This window comes from Bos grunniens, chromosome 29 (assembly GCF_055505025.1).
Source record: "Bos grunniens cultivar Pamir isolate PY7600 chromosome 29, Bosgru_T2T1.0, whole genome shotgun sequence".
In the NCBI taxonomy this organism is placed as follows: domain Eukaryota; kingdom Metazoa; phylum Chordata; class Mammalia; order Artiodactyla; family Bovidae; genus Bos; species Bos grunniens.
In genome coordinates this window covers 11,307,392-11,335,325 of record NC_141193.1, presented here as the reverse complement: position 1 = coordinate 11,335,325, position 27,934 = coordinate 11,307,392, and the positions used below count along the sequence as shown (strand labels likewise).

General features: G+C 45.6%; 1 protein-coding gene across 1 annotated transcript; it reads right to left on the bottom strand.

The window, feature by feature from the left end:
* Position 1: 1 nt before the first annotated feature.
* Positions 2 to 27,889, bottom strand: DDB1 (damage specific DNA binding protein 1). Its single transcript, XM_086383570.1, has 27 exons — positions 27,720 to 27,889; positions 26,341 to 26,489; positions 25,169 to 25,285; positions 24,592 to 24,813; positions 22,435 to 22,549; positions 21,421 to 21,518; positions 20,565 to 20,723; positions 19,881 to 19,964; positions 19,194 to 19,310; positions 18,495 to 18,597; positions 15,818 to 15,893; positions 15,621 to 15,729; positions 12,270 to 12,448; positions 12,009 to 12,172; positions 11,792 to 11,899; positions 11,432 to 11,639; positions 10,324 to 10,419; positions 10,106 to 10,217; positions 9,027 to 9,150; positions 8,538 to 8,702; positions 7,739 to 7,833; positions 3,767 to 3,937; positions 3,358 to 3,467; positions 2,932 to 3,101; positions 2,657 to 2,759; positions 1,355 to 1,478; positions 2 to 761 (listed from the first exon to the last, which is right to left on the bottom strand). The coding sequence occupies exons 1-27, from the start codon at positions 27,778 to 27,780 to the stop codon at positions 678 to 680; spliced, it is 3,423 nt and encodes a 1,140-aa protein (XP_086239696.1). The 5' UTR covers positions 27,781 to 27,889; the 3' UTR covers positions 2 to 677.
* Positions 27,890 to 27,934: the final 45 nt, after the last annotated feature.

Below are 27,934 nucleotides of genomic sequence, written 5' to 3'. Positions count from 1 at the left end.
CTTTCTTCTTAGACTCTACTTTATTTGGTAAAACTCAGAAACTAACCACCAATTCACGTCCCCCCACCTCCTTCCCTCTGAAGAAGGCAGTTCCCCAGAGACAAAAAGGCTGTGGCTTGGAAATCATCCACCATCTGCAGGTCTTACCCTCAGGCAGCCCATGGCCTGGTGGTCAGCCCTCCAGACCCAAAGCTCTCAGAGGCAACAGAAGAAAGCAAAGGAAGCTCTCACCTCAAAGACAACGAACCCCTCCCGCCCCACCTTCCCCCTACCCACAACCCTCCCCGACCCCAAACCTAAATAAAAAGATAGTGAGGACAATGCATGAGTGTGGGAGACACACACACACACACAGAGCTTCCTTTCATCCAAAGAGCTGCAAAACTGCTCCCTGGAAGGACAATTGGCTGTACCAATCCAGGCTTGGTGGCCCAAGGTGATGGCTGGAATCATGTGAGACTGGTAAAAATCCAGGGAGAAAACATTTCACCTTCAGCCCTTGCCAGGTCTCCAGTGAACTGGTTTTCATTCTACGAAATCCCCATTTCCACTCAGGTAGGCTGTGGCTTCTGGGGCTTAGGGACAGGCTTCCCATGGCCGAGAGACAGTGGCAGGGAGGAGGAGAGCAGGAGGGCAAAGCCTTCAGAGAGGGTCTGGGAAGGGATCCCTGCCCTTGGCTAATGGATCCGAGTTAACTCCTCCACCACCTTGATCAGGTCATCTGCAGTGGCCTCTCGCTTCATCCCGCTGCCATCGTCATACTGCAACGAGGAAAGGGGAGGAGGGGAGGCCGTGAGGGCTGAGAGCGGGCTCTCCCTCCCTGGGGAAGGGGACGCCCACAACGGTATGTGCGCCACACTGCCATGGCAGGAGCAAAGACTAATCATCAGAAGCCTGTGCTTCTCCTTGGGGGTCCAGGTGAGCAGGGTCTGCTGGCAGCAAAGCTGCCCAGAGGCTGCCACCCAGTATATACATCCACCTCCACCCGGCTGTTTGCCAGAGGCACCACCTCCAGTAGGCAATACCCCAAACTCCAGCACCATGGTAACTCCTCTTCCCTGCAGGATCCTGGCCCTGCCCCCTTTCCTAAGGATGTTCCAGGGATCCCAGACATGCCCGAAGGTGCCCTCGTTGCTAAAGTTACAGTGCCTGGTGCCTGGTGAGGGAACCCACGAGCCTCAGCCTTATCTCCTTGCCCTTGGACACTACCTTTCCATGTGGGTAGAAGAAAACTTTAAAAAGGGCTCTTAGCACGCGGGAACCAAGGGAGGGGAGCCCTCCTGGCGTGCCTGGCCCTGCAATGGACTTGAGTCACTGGCCCCGGGGCTGCACCCTGCACAGTGGCACAGCTTACCTGTAGGTTTGCCACAACTTCCTGCATCTTGGGCCGGCTGATATCCAGGAAACTCTCAATCAAGTCGCCATCGATGAAGCCGGTGGCTGGTTCTGTTTTTCGTTCAGTATGAAAGGATCTCCAAGTGGACAGATGAGTTAAGGAATGTGCTGATCATTTGGAAATAATAAATACCCTCTCCGAACTCATCCCCACCTCTGTGCACAAGACCACAGTCTGAAGCAATCATCAGGAGGAGAACAGAAAACAACAAGTTCAACTAAATATCACAGCTGTTTGGACAGTTTTGCAATTTCAAAGACCTATAAATCATTACCTAATCCAATGATCCTCTCAACTGGAATAATCATCAAAATAACCTTTTAAAAATTACAGGGATTTCCCCTGCAGCCCAGTGGTTAGGAGTCTGGGCTTTCAATGCCGAGGGCATGGGTTTGTTTAATCCCTGGTCAGGGAACTAAGATCCTGCAAGCCACACAGCAAGACCAAAAACAATTAAAAAATTAAAATAGAATACAGATGACTCTTAGTTCAGAGCATGGACATGTACAGATTTTTTTTTTTTTAACAAATGCTCCATGTGAACTGGATGCTTGCCAGTTCACATGCTTGCTCTTTAAGTCTAGCCTTCACAGATTAATAACCTGAGGCTCAGTGAAACAAGAGATGTGCCTAAAGTCCTGTGGGTTAGCAGAACACCAACACGTCAGCCTACGTCCTCCCTCCTTGGCGAGAGCTGGTTTACCTGCCTTACAACAGACTCTCAGCAGAATCCCCTCCAGAGCCCAAGGGCTCCTCGTCCCTCTCCCACAATAAACAGACTTCCAGTAGTACTTGGACCCTCAGTGGCCAGGGGGCTGACCCTTGGGCTTCTGGAATTTACAGCTTCTTTGCTTTTCCCCTCCTTTTCCATTTAGCCTCTCTAGCGAGGGTCCTCAAACACCACTGCCCCTAACAACATCTCTGAAAGGATGTTCTAAGTTGTGATCTAAACTTAGGTCTGACATGCAACGCCAAAAGGGTCAGAAGCAGACACAGGGCATGAACCTCAACGTACATTTTCAAGATGAACCAATAAAACTGGGAGATAAGTGCATGGGGGTTCATTATACTCATATGATTCTCTCCACTATTGTGTGCTTGAAATTTTCCATGAGAAGTTTTTACATAGCCTGTTCCCCACTGGAACCTAGTCAAGACATTTTCTAGAGGGACAAATTTCCAGAGGCCGCTCAGGGTAATGTGCTCTCTGCCTGGGCCAGGCCATGTTTTTGAGCAAGGGGGCACCTCTGGGAAGGATATAAGGAGTGCTCAATCTTGCCCACACTTTTGATGACTTTATTGAGTCGATTCTGCATGTCCAACAAGAGGTTGTACCAGCTCTCTGACAATGAGGTCACCAGGCCTAAGGAAGCAAAGGGAACCGAAAGCTACAGGGCGCTCCAGAGCCCACAGCGAGCACTGCCTGCCAAGGGGAGCCCAGGCAGGAGGACGGACGAGCTGGCCACCGACTCTCGAAACCCTGCTCTCCCCTGGCCCTGGGAAGGAGGCTGCACGCCTCACGGGGCCACCCTTACCAATCATGCCATTGACCGTGCCGAAGAGCACCGAGCCCTGCGTGGGCGTGGAAGTCTCGCCCAGGTTCTGCATAACCAGAGAGCCGTGGCAAAAGACGTTGACGAACTCGCCCAAGTGGAAGAGCCCAACCTCCTGGAGGTGTTGCCGCTCCTCATCCGTGGTGGCAGCGCTGCAAGGGGTGCGAGACACTCACAACCCAGGCCTCCTGTCCCCCCAGTTGGGGCCCCAAGGACCATGTGCAGTGATGGACAGACTCCCTGGTGGGCCCACCCACTCCACAGAGGAGCTAGCCTGAAGAGGCTCATCCATCTCTGCAGCCTGATTCTCTCACAGATACCCTCTACCCCTGTGAAGAGGCACATGCGAGCCTGTGAGGGCCCTGTGTCCTCACCTACCACAGGCTACTCCCACAGCTGGCCACTCACCTATCCTTCTGACACACAAACAAGTTAAAGGCATTTTCAGCCCCCAGGAAATTGTCATCATCCAAGATTTCCACAGCACTCATCCAGTTGGGGTTAAAGTCTCGAGCAATCTTAAAAAAGACAAAATACAAGAGGGGAAATACAATCAGCAGTTTGCATGCAAGCCAGTGTTGAGACTTGGCCAAGTGCCTGCCCTGCCTGTGTTTAACAACCGCCCCTCTATAGAGTCTCCCCTTTGCCTGGCCAACACGGTCCTGAAACAGGGCCTACTCAGAGTTCAAGTTGGGGGTCTCTAAAAAGACTGAACGGATGCACAACGTGTGCTCCAGGGATGACGTTTCCGCCCACACTGGGCTTCATCACCCCTCACCGCCAGCTTAAGCAAGCCAACCGCCCACACCCCGGCTACCTCTTCGAAGTTGCCCTCCATGGGCTTGTAGGCCAGCAGGAGCACCGAGCGCATCAGGTCGCCCACCAGGATGAAGTCGCCCTTGGTCTTCAGGTAGAGCGCCATGATGTTGTTGTAGTGGTTGCACTCCGTGCGCAGCTCCTTCTCAGTCGTCCACTCATAAAGCCGCACCTGGAGAGGGGGGCAGTGCATTTCTCTCAGCCCCAGGGGCCTTCCATCTGCTGCACCACTTACCCCAGTGCAGTGTGGGGTGTGAAATGGTTTGCTGTGGAACTCGCGTGAGCATTTGTAATTATTATACATTCATGAAAGATGAAAACAGAGTGAGCACATGAAACTTAATACTACAAAGTTTTCCTTTATATTAAAAAAAAAGAATAACTCAGGATAAAGAAAAATACTAAGTAAATAGTAAAGCAAGTAACACTATAGAAATGACAAGAGATGGTTTTGTAACTGAAGTCTGGTAACTGTCTAAGAAATATCTCTAGAAAGAGAAGATCCATTTCCAATTTCCTGATCAGAAAGAAACAAGATCACCTCCCAACAAACTGCCCTTTCTGAACCCTTCTCAAAACACATACATCCCTGGCACCTTTTGATGTTCATCCAATGAGCAAAGAAAATAGAATAGAAAAGTCCAACAGAAACTCACTCTAAAGAACTAGTCTCTGGCCACCCCTCTACCCAAAGGGGAAAAAAATGCCCCTTTTTTCTTCACTGCAGTGTTTCTTCCATTATAACCATATCTCCAAAAGAACGAAGATGCTTTATGATCAACAGACAGATGAACAGATACTTGGCACAGCCCAGTCCCAGCAGATCCTTCAGGGTCCAGGCAGCCCCACCCACACCTCTGCACATACAGACACTCCTGGGAAGAATATATTAAGCCATGATTTCTCAAGATGTGTTCAAAGAACACTAGCTCCACAGGTGTGCACTCCAAGGCTCACTCGTAATAATCACAATGGCTACCACAACTCCTGTTTTGGGTCAAGTGAGCCCAGAACACCACAGATTAGGATAAGCCCAGTTGGACTGGGCTTCCAGACTTCCAAGAGTGAGGTGAAGAAGCGGTAAATGCAAGTAAACATTTTGAGTCTCATGAGCCCTTCCAGCAAATTATGAAACCTAAGGGTGGTAAGAGATTGTGGGAACCCTAACTTAGTAGCAAGTCAGAGAGAAGTCTGAGTAACACTACTTGGGCTGGGGTTTGAATAAAGACAGTCTTGTGGGACCGAGCCCTTGAACCTGTGACATCTGACTCCAACTCTGGGTAGCTAAAGTCAGAATTCAAGTAAATTATAGGACCCCCCAGTTTGAAAACTGATTGTCATAGGGATAAAAACTCCTCACACATGGTGTCAGAAGTGTTGTGAGTAAAGATACAGTTTTCCCTTACTCTCCAAACCTGCCCTACTCACAATCTTCCTCCATCAGTACACAGCAACACCATCTCTGTTACTCAGGCCAAAACACTTGACCCTTTATTCTCTTCTCACGACTCATCTTTAAGCCCTCATTCAATTCAGTTCAGTCGCTCAGTCGTTTCTGACTCTTTGCGACCCCATGAACTGCAGCACCCAGGCCTCCCTGTCCATCACCATCTCCCGGAGTTCACTCAAACGCACGTCCATCAAGTTGATGATGCCATCCAGCCATCTCATCCTCTGTCGTCCCCTTCTCCTCCTGTCCCCAATCCCTCCCAGCATCAGAGTCTTTTCCAATGAATCAACTCTTCACATGAGGTGGCCAAAGTACTGGATCTTCAGCTTTAGCATCATTCCTTCCAAAGAAATCCCAGGGCTGATCTCCTTCAGAATGGACTGGTTGGATCTCCTTGCAGTCCAAGAGACTCTCAAGAGTCTTCTCCAACACCACAGTTCAAAAGCATCAATTCTTTGGCGCTCAGCTTTCTTCACAGTCCAACTCTCACATCCATACATGACCAGAGGAAAAACCATAGCCTTGACTAGACGGACCTTTGTTGGCAGAGTAATGTCTCTGCTTTTGAATATGCTGTCTAGGTTGGTCTTAACTTTCCTTCCAAGGAGTAAGCGTCTTTTAATTTCATGGCTGCAATCACCATCTGCAGTGATTTTGGAGCCCAAAAAGAGTCTGACACTGTTTCCACTGTTTCCGCATCTATTTCCCATGAAGTGATGCATTAGAGCCCCTCAATACTAACATCTGCGGGATTTGACTCCCTTCAGCTCCTCTGTCAGCACACTGCTCCCAGCACCGTCCACTGCTCTCTGGATCATCACCAGAGCCTCTGAGCTGATCTCATTGCTTCTACCCATGGTCTTCTACCACCTTCTCCAAGATGCGCAGTGAACTTTTCAAAATATAACTACAGGGACTTCGCTGGCGGTCCAGTGGTTAAGAATCCACTTTCCATATAGCAGAAACCAACACAATATTGTAAAGCAATTATCCTTCAATTAAAAATAAATAAATTTAAAAAGGAAAAGAATCCACCTTCCAATACAGAGGACATGAGTTCGATCCCTGGATGGGGAACTGAGATCCCACGTGCCGTAGGGCAACTAAACCCCACCACGCCACAACTAGAGAGCCCGCGCCTACAACAAAAATCCTGTGTGCCACAACTAAGACCGGACACAGCCTGATAAGTAAAGCAGCATATTTTATATATATCATACATATATATATATGTATACATATATAAAACTACAGTCACGTCATGCATTTGCTCGAACCCTCTAGAGGTTCCCATCCCCTCGGAGTAAAACCCTTAGTCCTTACAAACCCAAAACACACAGCCTATCTGGTTCCGCACGTGCTAGCTCCTGGCTGCCTCTCCGACTTATCTCCCAGCACCCAGCACTGCCTTCCCACACTGGGTGCAGGCTGGCCATGGACTCCTGGCACTTGTCTTCTTCCAGATCAAGGTATGGCTAGCTCCCTCCTTTCCCTCAGAAATCTGCCCCAAAGCCACTGTGCGAACCTTCCTAACCATACGACAAAACAGCGCCACCTCCATGCTCACGCTGGCACTCTGTCAGCTTCTTGTCCTGTTTTTATTTTTCACGAGGTGCTTCTCATCATACATACACATATATATTCTATTTGCTCACAGGCCCCAGGAGGCTAGCTCTTTGTCCATTTCATCTACTGCCTCATCCCAACTACCAAAACAGTGCTTAGTATACTTCAAGTGCTCACTTAGTACTTCTTGAATGAATGTCAAGTTAAAATATTTAAGGGGATGTCCCTGCTGGTCTAGTGGTTAAGGCTCTGTGCTTCCACTGCAAAGGTTGCAGGTTAGATACCTGGTCTAGGAATTAAGATCCCACATGCTGCAAAGCACAGCCAAAAAATAAATAAAGCTGCTTTTTCTTTGGAAAAAAAAAAAAAGAAGTATTTAAGCAATGCTTCTCTACTCTTGATCTTCTCAGAATCTTTCATATGCTACAATGCACTGAGAAGCTTCTAAGCAGAAGATACAGGATACAGCAAGTCCCAAATTTGTTTGACCGTGTATAATTTTTTTTGTTTTTTGGCAAGGGAGGAGGTGGGGTCATGCCAGAAGAAAAGTGAAGAATTTCACAGGCCTAGTATTTAAGGGGTTTACTCAGGATGAATGCAGTTTGGCTCATTCTGTCCCACACAGATGAAATATTCTCATGCCATGACACATTCTAAGTGCAGGGACCACAGTTCTTACACTCTTCTCAATTCCCACAGAACGATACGTACAGGGCTTCACAGAACCAAATCTGGTGTCTGGTCCAACCCCAGCTCTCCATATTCCCAGCTCCATCGTCTCTACTCGCTACTCTGTTACCCTTAAAATTGTGACACACATGCAGTTCAGAAAATGCAAGGGAACCAGACTCTCTGGACAGAGGTGTGAGGCCTGAGGCCGAGACCAGAGGGAGAAAATGCATGGGAACCAGGATCTGTGGACGGAGGCCTGAGGCTGAGGCCAGAGGGAGGGCTCACCGTGCTGTTGATGCTGGCTAACAGCTTCCCGTTAAACTCTACCATGGAGTACACGGCCCCCTTCACCTCCTTTTCAGCAACAGTCTGTAGTTTTCCTGGGGGAGAAAAGATACCCTTCAGTCTCCTTCATGAGCCCACACTTTAATCAGAAGAATCCTGTGCTTCCCCCCCCAGCTCTAATTCCTGCCCCTCCAAACCCCTCATTTCAAAGCAGAGAATATAGAATCTGTATATACTGGGGTTAACCACCTCTAGAAGTGTGGGCCACCCCATCACACGCAGTGATTCCAGACAGCACTCTGGTTCTGCCTCCCACCTGGGACTCTGGATCTCCCTTCAAGATGGAGACCAGACTCCACCTCAGCCATCTAACCTGAGATTTGGGGGCTGACAGCTAGTCTTCAGAGCCATCATGGGTAGGGGAGATAAGAAATGATACAGAAACGAACACCAAGTGCTGATGCTGGGAAGAGGGCCTAAAAGGCTGAGCAGCCAAGTGGAAAACACACCACAGAGTCCTACCAGAATTCCTAACTCTCATTCTGCTCGCCTCTCCCTTTCTCTTCCTTTCAAAGAGTGAAAAAGGAAGAAAAAAGGGCAGATTTTATTTGTGCCGTTGCTCACATACTCCAAAACTCATTCAGACCATCAACAGCTTAAGTGAGAAACATCTTGAATCTCGTGTCACTGCAATTAACCCAAGTTCTTCTGCATAACTGAGTCTAAAACCTAAAACTGTCTGTCTGCTTCCTTTCCCAGTTTTTAAATTTCTCAAAAGCCAGAGACTGTGTCCACTTACCATCTGAATACTGAAAGACCACAATACGACCCTGCTTGGGCTCTGCCTCTTCTGGGTACACCATGGCCGTGCCCACGATGAAGTACGTGTTGGGGTCTTTGCCCAACTTGCAGGAGACCAGGCTGAGGGCATACTCATTCTGCAGAAACTGGTGGGCATGAAGCACTAGAAGAAGAATAGTAGAGAGGTGACTGACTGACGACCCCCACGCATGGGTGCTTCTGCACTTCTGTGAGGTCCACAGCTCATCTTGGAGCACAGTACAGAAGGCATCTGTACTGTGTCTACTACTCCTGTCTCCTCGCCAGCCTATTCTGACATGAAGAGGCCCAGTACTCTGAACTCACAGCCAACTCTGAGGCCCCACCCTTTCTTCTCCTCCTAGGATAGTCTGCCAGTGTCTATCAAATTCTGGAATACAGCAGAGCCCAGAAGAGCCTAGCTTAGGGAGGATGTAGGTACAGCATGATAGAAAGAGCTCATTTGCACCTTCAAAGGTGTGCTGGTCAATGATAAGGAGGTTATGCACCTCCACCTCTTCTCCAAAGGAGGTCTCGTGAGGGGCTGTGCTGCTGGAGAACAGCTTGCTGGAGCTGACGCTGCTGGACAGGGCCTGGGAACAGAGAGAACACACATCACCCCTCTCAAAAGAACGGGTGCTGGGAGAGCAGTGTCAGCATCAGACAGGATCAGAGAACAGAGACAGAGTTTGAACGAGAAAAACTTGAGGCTGGCCGCCTGCACAGAGCCCAAGTGCAAAGGGTTTCAGAGAGGACACAGGGACTGAGGCTAAGGATCTAGACTCCATATGGAATTGACACAGCAGTCCAAAACACCGCCAGAATCTAAGGGCACTTAAGAGCACTAAAACAGTGATGCCAAGTCAATCAAGAAAGCTAACAAGAAACCCAGGCGACCTAATAACGTGACAGGCTTCTACCTCTCTCAATGGGAAGAGCAGGAAACCACTGCAAATAAAAATGAATACATAAAGACCTACTCTGGGTTAAGGGAAGAAGTCATACCATGGATGTCTACAAGCAAGAAAGGCAGAGAATACATGGAAGAAAACGACCAGTTAACATCTCCACTGGGTCTGTGATGTGCGGCTCTAGACGGTCCATTATCATTTCGCAGATGATAAAACTGAAGCTGCCCAAGGTGACACAGCGAGCAACAAACCCTGGAGCCAGTTCTGTCAGACTCCAAGTCCCACGCTCTTACCTATGGTACGACACTGCTACCCCTACCCGACACAAAGTACCCAAAATGATAATAAGAGGAAAGGAATTATTCATCAGGCAAGGGTACCAAGTAGCAAAATCACCGAAGCCACACTTATTTAAAGTTCTTCTCAAGTCTCTACCGAGGCGGCCAAATCCAGCTCACTGCCTATTTGTCTAAGGTTTTACTGGAGCCCAGCTATGCCCACCTGTTGTCTACAGACGCCTTTGTAATGGCTGAGGCGAGTAGCTGTGACTGAGATCATGTGACCTGCAAAGTCTAAAGTATCTACTATCTGACCCTTTCTGAACAGTCTGCCGCTGCTCTCACACCACTGCCCTCACCTGGGTGCTGGCGCTGGGCCTCAGAGCAGTTGTGCCCCCACTCGTGTCCTGGACTTCAATGCGGCTGGACAGGACCCCGAAGCACTGGGACACCTCCTGATAGCAGATCTTCCTACAGAACAAGCATCAAACAACAGGGTCCCTCAGGAAAAGGCTGAAGCACTGCACGCCAACCCCCAGGGCCCCGTCCCCTGCAGCTCCCCTACCCTGCCCCTCACCTGGGAGATTCATATAGGGGAACCGTCCGAATGTGCAACTTCTGGATCTCGTCGATGGTGCCAATCGTGAGAGTGCTGTTGTTGGCCAGTGCCAGGCTGGAAAGAAGGTTCTGGGTTTAGACTGAGTACACCCAAGGAAGAAAAAGGACTTCCTGGTGGCTCAAATGGTAAAGTGTCTGTCTACAATTCGGGAGACCCGGGTTTGATCCCTGGGTCAGGAAGATCCCCTGGAGAAGGAAATGGCAATCCATTCCAGTACTATTGCCTGGAAAATCCCATGGACAGAGAAGCCTGGTAGGCTACAGTCCATGGGGTCGCAAAGAGTCAGACACGACTGAGCGACTTCACTTAAGCTTACACTTAAGGAAGAAAAGGATTCTATGAGGCAACTCCATAAGAGGAAGAAAAACAAGGCAGAATTACACTAATTTACTACAGGGCAGTGATTATCAACTACAGCTCTCTTAAAAAACACCTGGAGACCAGTCCCATCCCTCAAGATTTATTTAATTGGTCTGGTTGGGTCTAGGCTGAGATTTTAACAGCTATCTGTTTAACACTAACATGTAGCATTCGGATATAGAACAGTGATTCTCGAACTATCAAACCACGCTGGCATCAAAACGACCTACGGGGCTTGTGAAGCTAAGACCGCTGGGCCCGCCCCTGGAGTTTCTGATTTGGTGGGTCCATGGGCGAGGCCTGAGAATGTACATTTCTAACAGAGAGTTCCCACTTGGTGCCATGGCTGCAGTGAGGGAGCCACTTTGAGAATCCCTGCTCCAGGGGAACACATAATGAATGATCTCTGCCACAGGAACTCTGAAACTTGACCAATCACTTGAATTGCTTAAGAGGTTTTCTAAAAATACAGATTCACATCTGGGGCCCAACCCTAGATCTACCAAAGCAAACTCTAAGAAAGATTCAAAAACAATTCAGCACATTTAAAAGGCTTACGAGGTATTTCTACTGCAGGTCTGCAAATCTCTGTTCTACACATCTTATCTCAGCCAGTCACTGGCTTTGTCACTGGAAAAAGGCTGGAGGGGAAGGGTCATGACGCCTTCCGTCCTGGCTCTCACTGAAGAAAGAAAAAGAGGCTCACCTGTCAGGATAGCCATCTGAATTGAGGGGACACATGTAGTTCACTTCCTTGAGGTTGACATTGGAGAAGACCAATTTGTGGTTGCTGCTGTAGATGACAGTGGGGCGGTCAGAGCAAGCAAAGACGTTGGTGGTTGAAAGAGAACGGAAAGTTCTCAATACCGTGGGCTGGGTGCCCAGAGTCACCTTCTTACGGTCACTCAACAGGCCTACAGAAAGAACAGCATCCAGAGAAAAACAGAAACAAAACAGGACAGTTGGACTGTGAAGGTTCAAAAGCTGCACCCTGAAGCTAAGAACTCTGCCGACTCCAATACCCCAGATTCTCCAAAGCGCCGCTCACCTGACATGCTAGTCTCACCTGTCTCGATGTTGAGCCCAAAGTAGAAGAGTGCTCCGTCTCCCAAGGCACAAAGGAGGTAGTGACTGCTCTCAAAGGTGGTCATCAGGATGGAACGGGGAATGATCTCTGTGAGAAAGAGGTACATTGAGCGCTTGTTCCAAATCCTGATTCTGATCCTAACTCAGGCCTTGAAAAGAAACACCCCTCCCCCCGCCCTCAAAAAAAAGAAACACACCTCCACCCAGCATCTCTTTGTGCAGTAGCTCGAAAGAGGGCAGCTTCGCAATTCGGGCTGAGATGTCTGTCCAGAGGCCGATGGCACAAAGAGGGGACATTCCATTGCTGTCTCCTAGAGGGGTAATGTCCAAGCAGGCCACTTCGTGTTCCATCTCTGTGTGGCTGAACAGAGAAGAATATGGCACAGAAAGGACTCCAGGGATCAAAGAAGTCCCAGAGAAGAGGGGAGGGCAGAAAGAGCAGAGACAGAAACACACACCTGATCTGCCGGAGCTCCTGAGGATGGATCTGCAGGTAGTAGAGGGCCCTCCCCACGGCGACTACTACCTGGCTACTGTTGCAGGAGGCCACGCTGATGTTCTTGCCCTGAGGCTCCTTCCACTCACTGACGAGTGCTTTGGGCTCTTGAGAGACCAGCCTCACAGATGCTGAAGTGATCTAGAGAAAAAAGAGCAATGTCTCCAAGCCCCTGCAGGGATCTATCTACACAGAGGTGAGAAGGTGGTAAATGCTGCCCTCACGGAACCCTAAGAATAAGGTATGAAGTCCTCCTCTGCTATATAGATTTTTTCAAGTTCCACAATGACCGATTACATAAAGATGTCATTTTTAACTGAAGCCTTGAAGAAGACTGGCTTCAAGCAGCTTACAGCTCATATACTACAGCCTGAAAAAGAGAAGGCGTGTCCTGTTTCACTCTGATTAAGGCTTGGGTATCACAAATGGCACCCTATGGAAAGGTATCAATGGAGTAGGACCCTGCAACTACCAGTCTAGTTGTTTTTCTCAACCCCAAAATCAGATCTCTAAAATATCCAATTTCTGGGAATTCCCTGGTGGTCCAGTGGTTAGGAGTCTGCATTTTCACTACCGAGGCCGCAGGTTCAATCCCTGGTCAAGGAACGCAGATCCTGCAAGCTTGTAGCACGGCCAGAAGAATTTAAAATATGCAAGTTCTTTACTATGCATGAACCATTAAAATCACATAAAATTCTTTAGTAAATATCAGTATATCTTATTTATCAAAATTGAGTTTTTACTTAAAGAAAGACCCTTAGAATTATAAACACTATGCTGCTGCTGCTGTTAAGTCGCTTCAGTCGTGTCTGACTCTGTGCGACCCCAAAGACGGCAGCCCACCAGGCCCCGCTGTCCCTGGGATTCTCCAGGCAAGAACACTGGAGTGGGTTGCCATTTCCTTCTCCAATGCATGAAAGTGAAAAGTGAAAGTGAAGTCGCTCAGTCGTGTCCGACTCTTATCGACCCCATGGACTGCAGTGCACCAGTCCTCTGTCCGTGGGATTTTCCAGGCAAGAGTACCGGAGTGGGGTGCCATTGCCTTCTCCGATAAACACTATGGGAGATGCAGAAAAATACCACAAGCTATTACTGATACTAATGAACTACAATGGGATTACATAATACTTCCTAGAGTTATTAGTCTTTCCATTTGGTAAAGAAGCCCATCATTAGTAATAACTGAGCTGGAATAAAATAGGAAATCAGCTTTTGAAGGGTCCGGTCCAATACAAATTACAAAACCAGTGCAGCAGCATAATTCTGAAAATTAAAAAAGAGGAAGGCCCTTGAATAATAAGATATGTGAGCTGGGGCCAGGATTCAGGTCCCAGTTAGAAAACACTGACAAAGCACTGAGTCAGTATCTGGGCACTTCCCACACTTGTTCAACCAAGTGACAGACCTTCCCTCTGGTTTTTAACTAAACCCACCACTGCCTGTTGGCTAAAAGGAAGACCAAGAGAATAAAACGATGGAGTTCAGTAATCCTTAGGCCCTCAAGTGCTATAGCCACGACAGGCAAATACTGACTCTGCTCAGTGTGGAGACGGCTCCCGGGTGAGGAGGGTGTGCAAAAAACCAAGAGCATCATGGTCACTCCAAACTTCAGCCTGCCAGGTCCTGAGAGGTGCAAAGAAATCAGGGTCTCGTGGCTCACAAGTACCAAAGGGCTATATGATCCCCATTACCACAGAAAAAGTTAAAATAAGTATCTGAACAGAGTTAGAACTCTAGTTATAAGTAGTACACTGGAAGTGCTATCAAAAGTCATATAGGGATGGTAGCATACGACTAATCTTTTTCTTCTTTGTGCTTTTCAGTATTTTCCAAATAAGTATATATTACTATTAAAATGAGTGGAAAATGTGTCTCAGATGACAGGATATAATTAGTGCTAAAACAATATCACCCTGCCCCCCAAATACATATATATACACACACACACACACACACACACACATACATACAATGATCCCATCCATAATAGAAAATGTAAATAAATACAACATACAGCCATTCCTCAGTACCTGCAGGGGACTGGTTCCAGAATCTCCAGTCAATACCAAATGCACAGATGTTCAGGTCCCTCATATAAAATGGAACAGTATTTGCTTATAACCTACTCACATCCTTAAGTGCACTTTAAATCATCTCTAGATTATCTGTAATACCTAATACAATGTAGTGTTAGTTGCTCAGTTGTGCCTGACTCTTTGTGACCCCATGGACTGCAGCCCACCAGGCTCCTCTGTCCATGAGATTTTCCAGGCAAGGATACTGGAGTGGGTTGCCATTTCCTTCTCCAGGGGATCTTCCCAACCCAGGGATCGAATCTGGGTCTCTTGCACTGCAGGCAGATTCTTTACTGACTGAGCTACAAGGGAAGCTACAATACAATATACAATGTAAATACTATGTAAATAACTGTGAATACAATGTAAATGATATGTAGACAGTGGCTGCTGCTGCTACTGCTAACTCACTTCAGTCCTGTCGGACTCTGTGCGACCCCATGGACTCTGTGCGACCCCATAGACGTCAGCCCACTAGGCTCTCCCGTCCCTGGGGTTCTCCAGGCAAGAACACTGGAGTGGGTTGCCATTTCCTTCTCCAATGCATGAAAGTGAAAAGTGAAAGTGAAGTCGCTCAGTCGTGTCTGACCCTCAGCGACCCTACGGACTGCAGCCTACCAGGCTCCTCCATCGATAGGATTTTCCAGGCAAGAGTACTGGAGTGGGGTGCCATTCCTGGTGCAAAGCAAATTCAAGTTTTGCTTTTTGAACTTTCTGACTTTTTTCCCCCCAATTTTTTATTTTTTTGGCTGCACCGAGTGGCTTGCAGGATCTTAAGTCTGCTGACCAGGGATTGAAGTCCAAGTATCAAGTCCTAGCCACTGGACCTCCAGGGAATTCCCACCCCAAATACTTCTCATCGTGGTTGGTTGAGTCCATGTATGCAAAACCCACAGATACAAAGGGCCGACTGTACATACATTTGCAAAAAATAAAACTAAAAGGAGTAACTCCAAAGTTTAAAAAAAAGAGTTACATTGCTCTCAGTAATGGGTGATTGCTGATGCTGCCGCTGCTAAGTTACTTCAGTCGTGTCCGACTCTGTGCGACCCCACAGACAGCAGCCCACCAGGCTCCCCCGTCCTTGGGATTCTCCAGGTAATTTCAATTTTTTTCCAAGCCTTTTTACATTACGTTTAGAGCCATAAAAATTGACTTTTAAAATCCAGTGGTGCTCTGTAATGCACTCCAGGTCAAACTGATGCATAAATGGGGCCTGCCCTTTCCTCAGTTACTACCTGGATAAGTTGTTGATGAGCCACGTTGCCACAGAAAAAAGTCTGCTGATCGTCCACAAAACCCATCAGTTCGGTTTCTTCCACTTCCTCTCCGTTTAACATGAGAACTCTGCAGCAGAAGGGAAGGCTGGGGTTAGCCGGACCAGCTGCCCCACCTTGCAACCTTTACATGGATGCTTGGAGCTGACTCGTCTTACCTTGTCTGGCCCACAAAAGAGAGCACCAAAGTGTCATCGGTCTCCCGGTTGGGATCAGACCTCAGTGGCCACAGGCCTGGAACACAAATCAAAGATTAGAGGCACAGCATGGACCAACACTCAGCTGGCTCCACATGGTCTAAGGAAGGAGCAGCCTAACCCCACACAAAGAGCAAGAAACTCTGAGTCAGTCCTAAGATGAAATACCTACTCTGTTCCTCCCTGGCTTCAAGACACTGAAGAAGTTTGGTATTTTTTAAACTGTTTGAGCTTAGTATTTCAAAGCTTTTCATTTGGAGGCTAGGTTGGAAGGGGTGAGACTATAGTGATTTTGGATGGGATAATTCATTTCTATGACTCAAAGTCAAAATTTATTTTTTAAATATTTAATACAGAAGTCTCACTCCTATACCTCTCCTAGCTCCCAAATAAGTAAACAATAATAATTTATCCCTCCAATTCTTTTCAATAGATAAATGCTGTACTGCAATCCAATACAGTAGCCTCTCACCAACTGTCTACACATTTTTTTTTTCATCTAATATATGTCTGAGTCCTTATCAGAACCAGTTTCTTGTTTTTGACCTCTGCACAGTATTTAATTTTATGGATGTACTAGTTTACTAGCAAGTTCCCACTGATGGACGCTTTTTCAGTATTCTGCCATAATATACAATACCACAATGAATAATCTTGTATTTATGTCATCTTATACATATGAAGGTCTATGGGTCAGATGCCCAGAACTGGGCTTGCAGGGTAAATCAGCTGTAATTTCAGTAGACACTGCCAATGAGCATGCCCTTTCCTCACAGCCTCACCAACACAGACATTGTCACACTTGGATTTTGGCATCTGGTAAAGAATAGTATCACTATTTTGTTTTGATTTGCACTTCTTATTATAAGTTAGGCTTGTTATCTGTCCATTCATGTACTCTGTCAATTTGGGGGCAGGAAATTTGGTGGTCTTTCTAGAAATTTTTTTATCAATTAGACAGATTAGGCCTTTGTGTATAAGATGAACTACAAATGTTTTCGTCTAATTTACCATTTCTTCTAACTTAGCTTATAGTGTTTTGTTTCTGCCAAGCAGGGTATTTATGTTTATGTTGTTGAATTTATCAGTCTCCTTTTGGCTTCTGTACTTTTGACTCAGAGTTTGAAAGACTTTCCCCACTCTAAAATTAGAAAGGAAATCACCAACTTTTTCTTCTAGCTTTTGCATGGCTTCATTTTTTTACATTAAGTCTTTGATCTATTTAGAGTCTAGCACTGGGCACACATTGTGCTGTATGGACCCAAACTTATCTTTTCTCAAATGACTAGTTATCCCAATACTGTTTATTCAAAAGAATTACCCTTACCTTACTGAGCTGAGATACCAGCACTATCCTACACTAAAGCCCCATGTACAAGTTTGTCTATTTCTGGACATTTGAGTTTGCTCATGGGACTCCTGCCTATTTGTGCACCAAAACCACACTTTTAATGTCTAAGGTTTAACAGTACCTTTTAATATCTGGTAGGACTAGACCCACCTCATTGTTCTTTTTTAAGTTTTTCCTACCTTTCCTTGCATCTTCTGCTTCACATTTGGACTTTGACTTGTCCAGGTCAAAGAAAAAAAACCTACTGATATTTTTTATTGAAATATATTTTAATATAAATATCAGAGAGAAAAAGCTTTATAATATTAATTTATAAGACCTTACCATGTCTTTTTTATTTGATCAATCTATCCTTTCAATCCTTTAAGAGTATTTCAAAGTTTTCCTTAAATAAGTTTTGCACAATTCTTGTTAAACTTATTTCGTGGTATTTTATCTTTCTATTGCCATTGTAAACTGCCTCTTTCCCTCTACTACACCTTCTAACTGACTGTTTTTACATGAAAGCTATTGATTTCAGTACCTTAATTTATATCCTACCTTAATGAGTTCTGTCTATAGGTATTCAATTCTCTTGAGTTTTGTAGTTTTATGATCTCTTCCTAATTCATAAATCTTTTTTTAATCTGTTCTCATCTTCTTACTTTTTTATATTCTAAATTACTTTTTTTAAGTTGTGTTGTATATACTACTTTGAATTAGTTTTTGCCTTATGAGCCAATCTGATCATCTACTTCTTATAATAGGTGATTCCAACCTATTTACATTTACTGACAGTAGATATCTGATGTATCAGTTACTCATACAGATGTTTGACATTGAGTTCTATCATATTATTTTAAGTTATGTCTACTGTTTGTATATTAAAAAAGTCTTTTGCTATGTAGTTTGTGTTTGATCTTTTTGATCATTAGAGTTCTCCTGGAATTTAGGAAGATTTGTACTTCTGTTCTAGAAGTTACCTTTGATATGTACCTTGTTCTATGACATTCTCAGTCTCCTCTTTCTTTAGAGATTCTATCAGTTCCCTTATATAAACAACATTAAATTTTCCACTAAATTGCCCATTCCTCTACTCCATTATCCAATTTTGGTCAATATCTTCTTTTTTTAAGTTTACTTTGGAATCTTTAAATACATTTAATCTTCCACTGCTTATTTGGCATTAAAAGTTTTTTTTCTCTTCATTTGATTTGCATTCCTCTAGCTCCCAAGTGTCTTCATGACATGTAATGACGCCAAAGTCACTCAAATAAGATCTGCATCCTATGTCCACCGAAAGGCTACCTTTGATGCCTGGCAAGTCAATGCTGGCATGCTCGTGGATTCCAATTCCGTTCCGGATGATTCGCAAGGAACCTTCCTTGAATGCCCCAGAGCAAGTGACCAGCTGCAAGTAGAGAAAAGGTTTCTAAATAACCCCCTCCAGAGATACAACTAGACTGATGCTCAGAAAGTAAACAAGGTATATTTAAGTCCAAGCACCCTCTGCTGGGGAGCTAGGTTTGAGGATGCAGAATTAGCAGAGGGTAACCTCCAAAGTGTCTCATATTTATCAAGCAGATAGGGTGCCCTAGTCCAAGAAGCAAAAGGGCCCTACCACTGCTTCCAGCAAACTTGTTTCCTTCCTGGGATCCTAGTTTACTAGAAAGTGCACAGGATCTGGGGGCAGACACACTTGCCCTTTAGTAGTTACGTGACGTTGGACAAGTTGTTTAATCCTTCAAGGCCTTAAATTTCCTCACTTCTGAAATAGCCAAAAATCCCTATCTAAAGGGTGCTGGGGTGATCAGAGATAATGTATGTAGAGTGCCTGGCAGACCAAGATAGGCACCCAATAAATGGCAGTAATCCTTACATTTTTGGAATTAGTGAGTGAGGCTCTCAAAACTTATCTGCAGTGCACATTCCCCATTCAAGCTAAGCAGACCCAGGACACAGTTTGAGTGGCCATACCAACTATCCCTTTCCAGGATGATCCCTTACCTGTCCCTGCCCCTGCCTCTCCAGGTCCACAACGCACATGTCCACAATGGGTCCTAAATTGGTAAAGGTTTCCATGGCCACTACGTAGGAGCCTTGTTCATTGCTGTCAACATTGAGCTAAAAAAGAAAGAACAATTTTAGTCTTAGAACGCTCCAGATGCACCCTAGAGAGATAGTTTTCATCCAAAAGAAACTTAACCCAACTAGGTCTGCCTTTCCTGTGCTCTACTGGATGCTTCCAGAAAGGAAATGCTGACTAAGGGGCATGGGTATCCTACAGGTGACCCACTAACCAGTCAAGGATTTCTAATCTGGCATCCCATGGATGGATTTCAGAGGAATAGCTTGGAAATTAATGTAAAATGTTTGCATGCATTTTTCTGCAGAGAAGGCTCAAATTCTCATATTCTAGAGGGGGTAAAGAATATTAGACTATGATCTATTTGAAGGCATAAGCTGGGTCTTGTTCACCATTGTATCCACAAAACCTAACACACCGCTGAATGAACATTTAGGACAAAAAGCTAATCAAGGTAGGATGCTACATCAATCAAGCAAAATGGTGTATAATAGGGATACGGGTGAACTGAATAAACTCTGAGTGGCACCAAACACAGGGGAAAAACTTGATGAAAAAGCAGTGAAGACTGAAAAATAGAAGCCAGAAAGAAGAAAATGTCTTCTCACCTTCACAAGCTGGGAATCACCAAGGCGAGAACCAACAAACACAACACCATTGTCAAGGTACGTCAAGCACTCAGCAATAGAGGTCTAAAAGAAAATCAGCAGCATGAAAGACATCAGAAAGTACTTCACAAGGGATCCAGACACCATCCTATCCATCTCTCAGACCCGTGCCTAGAAAAACAACAACTGCAGCCATGGTCCCCAAAAGAAGTCTCCATTTCAAATCCCCAGGTAACACTCAACAAACGTTTCTAAAGCCCTGAAGTTTGTGACTCTTCCTTTATTGCATCCCTATAGTCAGAAAAATCTGTAAATTTGTCTTGCAGGTGCGTGACCTAAATGACCATTTTAATCCCAACAGCTCCAAATAGCTAGAGACCTCTAAAATTCACTGAGTTGTTCTTAACAGTACTATTTTGGAATGTCCTCCTATAATTGAGTATCAGCCCTAGATTAACCTTTAATTGTATAGTGTATCTTTCTGTTTCTCTTTTTAATACTTGAGGTAGCATTCCACTGTTTGTGAGATTCTCTAAAATCTACTCATTCCAAAACTAACTCCCACAGCAGGACTGAGCATTTGTTGTTCGGTGTCAACTCATGTCATTCCCAGCTGCAGTTTGGGACCACATGTCTGGGGTCACCAGGCACCTAGCAGAACGTAAGAGTAGGGACAAGGCCCACCTCCCCAAGGAGTTCCACACGGAGATCCTTGAGGGTGACAGTGCCATCCATCTGTTCCTCCTTCTCCAAAAGCAGCATGAAGAGCCGTCCTTCCATGTCTCCCAGCAGATAGCGAGAACCATTGGGGTCCACTCGATTGTGACACACAATTGTGCTTTGCTGCCAAGAGGAAAGACACAGTCATTAGACATAAAGCATCTTCCACACCAGACAGTAAACCCTAGCAGACCATTCCCTTTACCAGATCCAGTCACTTCATGAGCAAGAAATCCACTCAACTCACATAGGTGACCAAAAATGGGGACGTTTGATTTTTGAGGACAATGTTCCAAGGAGCTCAATATACTTTAACTGTTTACTCACATATTATTCTACTGGAAAACAAATATATAGAAGAGGAAACAGCTGTAAGTATTCCCTGGACTATGCTACCACAGATTTTGTGATTTAGCCTCAAAAGATAAAAAACACGTAAGGTTTCATTTTTGTGACTCAATATTTTAAGGTGAATTTTTTTATGACTAATGTTTTAAGTCTATATGTATTTTTCACTTTATTATTTTACATGGTTTGTGCTCTGAAGACATTAACATTCAACAAAATTACCCAAATTTCTCCTTTCTTCAGATTGCACCAGTGAATAGAAAGGATAATCTGAACTTTATTCTCTCTCCCTTAAGTTAGCAAGCAAGCTCGCTGTTAGCAAAACCAAGCCAATCTCTCTTTGTATTCCCAGTGACCGACACAGTCTTATATACACAGTGAATAAGGTGACAGTTATGAATCCCCTTCTGACCAATGGGGGATTAGGAGGGAGAGACAACAGAAGGAAAAAAAGGAAAGGAATGCTGCTCACCTTAATGATGGGAGGGGCAATCGCCAGGTATTTGTCACCGTTGTGATACGTAATCGACTCCTGTCCAATGATGATGGCGCCTCCGAAGGGCTCCGGGACTGCAGGAGAGAGGGCAGCATTAGAATGCTGAGCACCCGGAACCTGCCAAACCCTGAGGCAACTTAGGCACTGAGCCAGTTATCTCTGAGGCAAACTGGAAGATAATCATTATTTTAGACATCAAAGTCCAGGGAACACGATAACCTTTTTCTGAGATTCCTGTCTTAGAAATTGTAAGCTGCCCACTCTGTACTCCTGATAAATATTTTTACTGCCACTCTTTTGAAGTTCACATGGTCTGAAGGGTGGGGAGTCTTCCCAGTGTTCTTCCATATGCATTCTGCCCCTTTCTCTTCTAAATGTCTGATCCAAAAGTTTTTACTTTCTCCCCTTGTGCCTTAGCTTAACTTCCCCCATTATCAGAGTTACTATACAGAAGAACCAATTTGCACTTAAGAGTTTTAAAATTTCTCTACTGGGTAAAACACACAATAATGTTGAGGAAGGATATAGGATAAACAGCAAAGAGACCTGGACTTCAGCCCAGGCTTTGCCAGTGAAATACAGGCACAGGCAAGTCCCTCGGCCCTGTTTCCTCATCTGGGAAATAAAGGAACCAGATAAGATAAGCATTATTGCCTCTTTTGGTTTTTAAAAATGTTTGCCGACAATAAAATGAGACTATTTTCCCTGTGCCACTCGGCAAATCAATCTCATTGTTTTAGTTAAACCCACCACTGCAAAGAAAGGAAAACTATACTTTGGGGGGGGTGGGGAAGAGTGAAAAACAAGACAATCTTGAAGACGGAAATGCAAAGAGCAAAGAGAAGCACATTAAAGAGAGGAGACATAAGGGAGGGGTGAACAATGCGTGTGCTCAACAGCACTGGAGCACGGACATAAAGGGGCAGAGAAGGTGGGGAAGGAACAACAGATAACTCGGGTAGGGCCTATTTCCTACGTCCCCCAACAAACCTGCAATCACCATGGACGCTTCAGCTTCTACGTTTTCCTGTTTCCAAGGGCCCTTATTGAACTCCTTCTCTCGGAGAGACACCTCATAGGTTTTTACGTGCCGCCCCTGAGGGTCCTAGGTGGGGAAAGGTAGAATCGTTAGTCCCTAGGAAGGGTGACCCCTGGGCTAGATAAGGGTCCTGAAGGGGGCAGCACTGAACACTCCTGTCACACCAGCCTCCCCATCCTTATCCATGAGCATGCTGACAGCCACCAGCTGGGCTTGGGATAGTCTGGGGAGACTGTGACTGAGGCCAACTGTTTCTAACAACAAAATCAACAAAGAGACTTAAAAAGTAGAAAAATGAACATGTCACACTGTATTAACCACTACAGAAATATAAGTGTATATATGTACATTTGTGTGTGTGTATTCCTCTATTCCTTACCTTCAAGGAACTTACAAAATAGCTAAAGAGGAAAAACAAACACATTGAGAAGTGAAATACATTTAACAAATTTTAAAACTTTGACATAATCTCAGACGCATCCTGATGGGGCGACAGCAGAAAACAGAGCAAGCAGCCCCTCTAACGCTGGTCACAGCTTCCAACCCTGTGTCATCAACACCATCTACCCCTCCTTTTTCTGAGCCGTGACTCACTTCAGACCTGGAACCATCAAAGTCACCTTTAAGAAGCTAAAGGAGCCGGCCTGGGGCCAGTAGAGAGCGGCCGCATCAAAGGCCAGGGCAGGCTCTGAGAAGTTATGGGAGGAATCCGACAGTGTGTTTCAAGGCAGGGACCACATCTCAATCACAGTTATAGCTCCTGACGCACTGTGCATGACTACCTTTCACATGATATTTTCCTTTCTCTTTTATCTTTTTAATTTTGGCCATGCCGCAGGGCTTGAAGGATCTCAGTTCCCAGACCAGGGACTGAACCCAGGCCACGACTGTCAAAGTGCTAAATCCTAACCACCGGACCACCAGGGAACTCCCTCACGTGGTAGTTTTCAAACTAACTTTTGAGCACAAAACAGGAGAAAAAAATAATTTATAGCTGATGAGGATTTTCCCACCAATGATGAGGAGTGAGACGCAACGTCACCGTATGTTCCAGATGGGGTTTGGATTCGGGCCTCCATTTCCCACATATGGAAATGAAGCACATTCATAACTGGCAGCCCTGAGCCTGCCCAGAGTCAGTCCTGAATAACCAACATCAATGTCTTAATGACCAGATATTTACAAAACTGAAGGGAGAGAAATCCTAAGTTTTTATTTCAGTTCTGATATTTAATGTATTATAAACAAGATTAAACAAAATCTCCAAAACTGGTTTCAACCTATTCAAATGAACTTTATACCAACCAGAATCAAAGCTGTAGCACTCAGGTGACACTAAGAAATATACAAAAACACATCAGTATTTCCAATACTTAACACAGCTATCAAAGTGTTTACATGCCCACACACAGTACTTAAGACTTGGACTAAGCTTCCTTCCAACATTTATTCAGGCACATGCTACTGAAATAACCTCATGCTGTATGGCCCTTTGTTAAAAGGCTGAGATTTTACCAAGATACAGGCATGTTAGTCTGGTGCTCTGCCACCCTGCCCCCACCCCCACCCCCTCAAGAGATCTGGCCCAGAGAACAGCTGCCCAGGATCAGCTCTACAAAAGTTTTAGGCACAGACTAAAATAGAAGTCAAGAGCCAGCAGTCACCAGAAAGTTGCGTGCTGATCAAAATGTACTTCTTCTTGGAAGACACACAAAGCATCCCCAACACATTTCTCACTGCGTGTAAAGGCAATTTCCAGATCATTTCTCTACAGCTAAATTTTAATAATCCCCTAGCATGCCAGTAAGTGACAAAGTATAAACTGGGTCGCCCTACAAAATCTCCAAGGCGCACACCCAGAGTGTAATCTCAGGATTAAAGCCTGCTACAAGCTCCTGACTGTTTCCTGCCTCCACAGTAAGTACTGCTGTTCTCAAGGTGCAACCAAAACCTCACACATACTAACTGCATCATTCAAAACATTTCAGGACACATACATTAAACACTTCTGCCCATTCTACCATGAAATCCAGACATTCTGATGAGCAAAAATGCACTCCCCACTGAGCCAAGCCACATCGCTTCTCCCTCTTCTCCTGCCCCAGTACCTGGTAGACAAAGCAGATGGTAGGCGCTTGGCAACCATATAAGAACTTGACGTCGATAACATGCAACTCCTCCAGGCGGATGTTAAAGGCCTTGAGCTCTTTATTGTCCCGGTCTAGTGGAATAACCTTGAATAGGCCATCATAGAGTCGCAGGCCAATCATTCGGCACTCGGGGTCAATGATGCCAATAATGCCCGTCTCTGAGGGGCGGCCAATTCGGTCCTGAGAAATAAAACTGGGGTTAGGGAAGAACCTCAACACCTAGGGTGACAGAGAACACTGGGTACCACCTTCCCAGGATGACTTTAGTAGGAGTGGTAGTAAAACGAGTGCCATCTTTTTGACATGCCAAGCAGCCCAAATGTCAGTGTGGGCTTTTCTGCAATACACTGAATCTCAACGAAGTATTATTACCTACCTTATCCCTTGGATTCTGAGTAAACTACAGAAGTCCTTAGTGCTTTCTCCTTGTTTCTCTAACCACACAGAGAGAGCTGCCCCAGCACTTCAATTTCCTTCACCGAATCATGACAACCCCACCTGGAAAACTCTCATCAGCCTGCAGCAGCCACCTCACCTGCACATTGCCATGAGCTCGAGTTATGATGTCAATGCTCTCGCCACTCTGCTTATACTCCAAGATGCAGGCATTGTACTTAGCTGTCAGGATAAACAGTAGGTCCTTGCTCTCCCCCTGGAAACCAACATCATACTATCAAAATAGATTTCTTTTGAAAACAGGAATACCTATCTAGGCTTTCACCATTCCCTAAGCATATGAAATTCTTCAAGAATTTTCTTTTCTCCCTGAAAAAAATCCATGGTGAACATGTATGTTAATAAACGACATGAGTTACACACACCCTAAGGGTGTGTACAAAAGGTCAGAACTGAAGCTGGTAAACATTTAGTCCTCTTTCAAGATTCTGTATCTCTGCTCTACAAACAATGTATTCATCTAGTTCCGTGTCAGCTAATCTCAGTTATTCCATTCAAATTCTGAAAGATGAATGTAACACCTCCTCTAATCCCTCCCAAGTACTTGGAAAAAAGAAAAAAACTGAACAAGGAAGCTCAAATGCATCTACCAAGTCTTTCTTACTTACTAATACAGACCCCAACAAAGTGAGTTTTTTGTTCAAAGGGTTATAATTTAAATTTTGAACCTACTGCTTTCTTATCAGATTCAATAAACGCATAATGAAGCAACGTGGTGGCTATTTTGATGAAAGCAGTTGAATTATAATAATGATAATAATTCGACAGTAAGTGGCAACAGTGAATGCTCATTATGTGCTAGGTGCTGTTCATCTTCACAATAACCCAGAAGACTGAATACTGTTATCCCCATTTTTCAGATGCAGAAATAAGGCTCTGAAAGGTTAGGTGACACCCAATGTTAGATTTAATAAGGAATAAAGTGTACTGCCCTAACTCCAGAGCCTACTCTCTGAATCACTATGATGGCCCACAGGATGGTGACCCACATTTCAAACTGCTTTCATATTCTCTTCTAGAGAATTCAACTTGATAAAATAAATTTTTTCCCCAGTGAATTTCTCCTTCTATCTCTTGGAAACGTATTAAATAAGAATATAAACTGAAATCTGCCATTCAAAAAGAGAAAAGTTTCTCTCCTAGGCCTTATTGCACCCATCCTAAATGAGCAATGACATAAAACAACACAAACTCAACTACAACCAATGGTTCTCCCCTTGTTGCTGGGCTCAACCAACCCAGAGCACTTACCTTGGGCCTGAAAAGCTCCATGACAGCAATCTTCCCATACATGCCCACCTCTTTGACGGGCCGAAGCCCCTCAGCAGTGACCACATAGATCTCTAATCTCGTATTTTTGGCAATCAACAGGTTCAAGTCTTCCGCTGAAGTAAAATGTCCTGCAAGAACAGATCCTCTAATTTTTGAAGCCAAAGCACTAAGTAATCCTATCACTTCTACCTAAAACCTCCTGAATTCTCATTTACTTCACATATTTCTCTGGCTCTCTCCATTCTCTCCCTTCTCAACAAATCCTCAAAGAGTCTTACTCCGTACGTTCAAGAAAGCTACTTTCCTCATCAGACTAAGAAAACTAGCCTGGGCCTAAGAGCAGCATGTCCTTCAACTGACAATGACGGTGAAAACCCTTCAGATGGCTCTGTGCCCTCGAATTTCACTTTTCCCATTGCAATGGCCGACTCATCCTCTAATTAAGAAGAGATGCTGGAGAAAGTGTTCCTTTCTAGTCAGTTCCTTAGTTGGATTTTTGCAAAACCTTTACCAAACAGACCAGATCAAACAAAGAGAATGAATTCTCAGAGCTTCACCTTAAAATATTGCTTTGTTTGTCCTGCCTGCCCTCCCAGCAATCTACCAAAACCCCATCCACACTCCTTCACCGCCTCCAACTCTCCAAACAATAGTTTTCTTTTGGAATCATGTCTAGAATTTACATAAAAATACAAGTTTGAGAGCTTCCTATTCTGTTGAAAATTTGGTTCAAGATGATTATTCTGGTTCAAGATGATTATGTCCAGAACATCTGTGTCCTTAACAATTCTTGCACAAACAAACAAGGCAAGCCCAGCACTGGGCTGGGCCATTCTAAACCCTCTTCCCCAGCAGCTCCTTCTTGTAAACAACAGCCCCAGGCAAAGCGGACTCCTCTCTTTCGCCTTGAGTGCGGACATTCTTCACATCCCTCCACCTCCTGCACCTCCCAGGCTCTCCCACTTGAAAATTCGTGCCCCCAAATCGCCATCACCACCGCCCTTTCGCGAGGCCAATCTCGCGGCTCAAGCAACACCGCACAATCAACTCATACCCCACTCTCCGTCCCACTGGGCCCGTCCCTGTCCTCGAGGCCAAGTGACCGCCGAGAACGAAAGCGGACCCTCAAAAGCAGCGTTGACTCCCCTAAAGGCGCTTACTCCCCTAAAAGGCGTGTGTTTAGACAGCTTCTTTGAAGTCGGGGGCTGTGGGAGGTCCTTCCGCAGCCAGCGCCTCTCATTCCCCGGGCCCGGTCCTGGCCGCGGGCTTGGTGGCCACCCAGGGGCCGCGGGCTTCCCTAGGCCTCGGTTGCCCCCAGCTCCCTCCCTCACAGGGGTCTCCTGCCCTGGCAGCCTCACCGGTCACGCAGCCGTTCACGGCGGTGGGCTTCTGTGCCGTTACCACGTAGTTGTACGACATGTCGAGGCCTGGGGCAGCCCAGTGGGACTCAAGCGCAACGATAGAGGGATGGACACGAGCTAAAAGACTGGGATCCCCCACCCGCGCGGCGAACTCCGCTGCCGCTGTCTCCGCCCCACAGACACGTTGCAGGCCAGAGCGACCGGGACGCAGG

Coding starts and splice junctions, on each gene's coding strand:
- DDB1 (XM_086383570.1), bottom strand. CDS start 27,780: ATGTCGTACAACTACGTGGTAACGGCACAGAAGCCCACCGCCGTGAAC. Junction 20,724..21,420: donor TTGCCCCTCCCATCATTAAG/GTGAGCAGCATT, acceptor TCCTCTTGGCAG/CAAAGCACAATTGTGTGTCA. Junction 19,311..19,880: donor GTGATTCCCAGCTTGTGAAG/GTGAGAAGACAT, acceptor TTTCTTTTTTAG/CTCAATGTTGACAGCAATGA.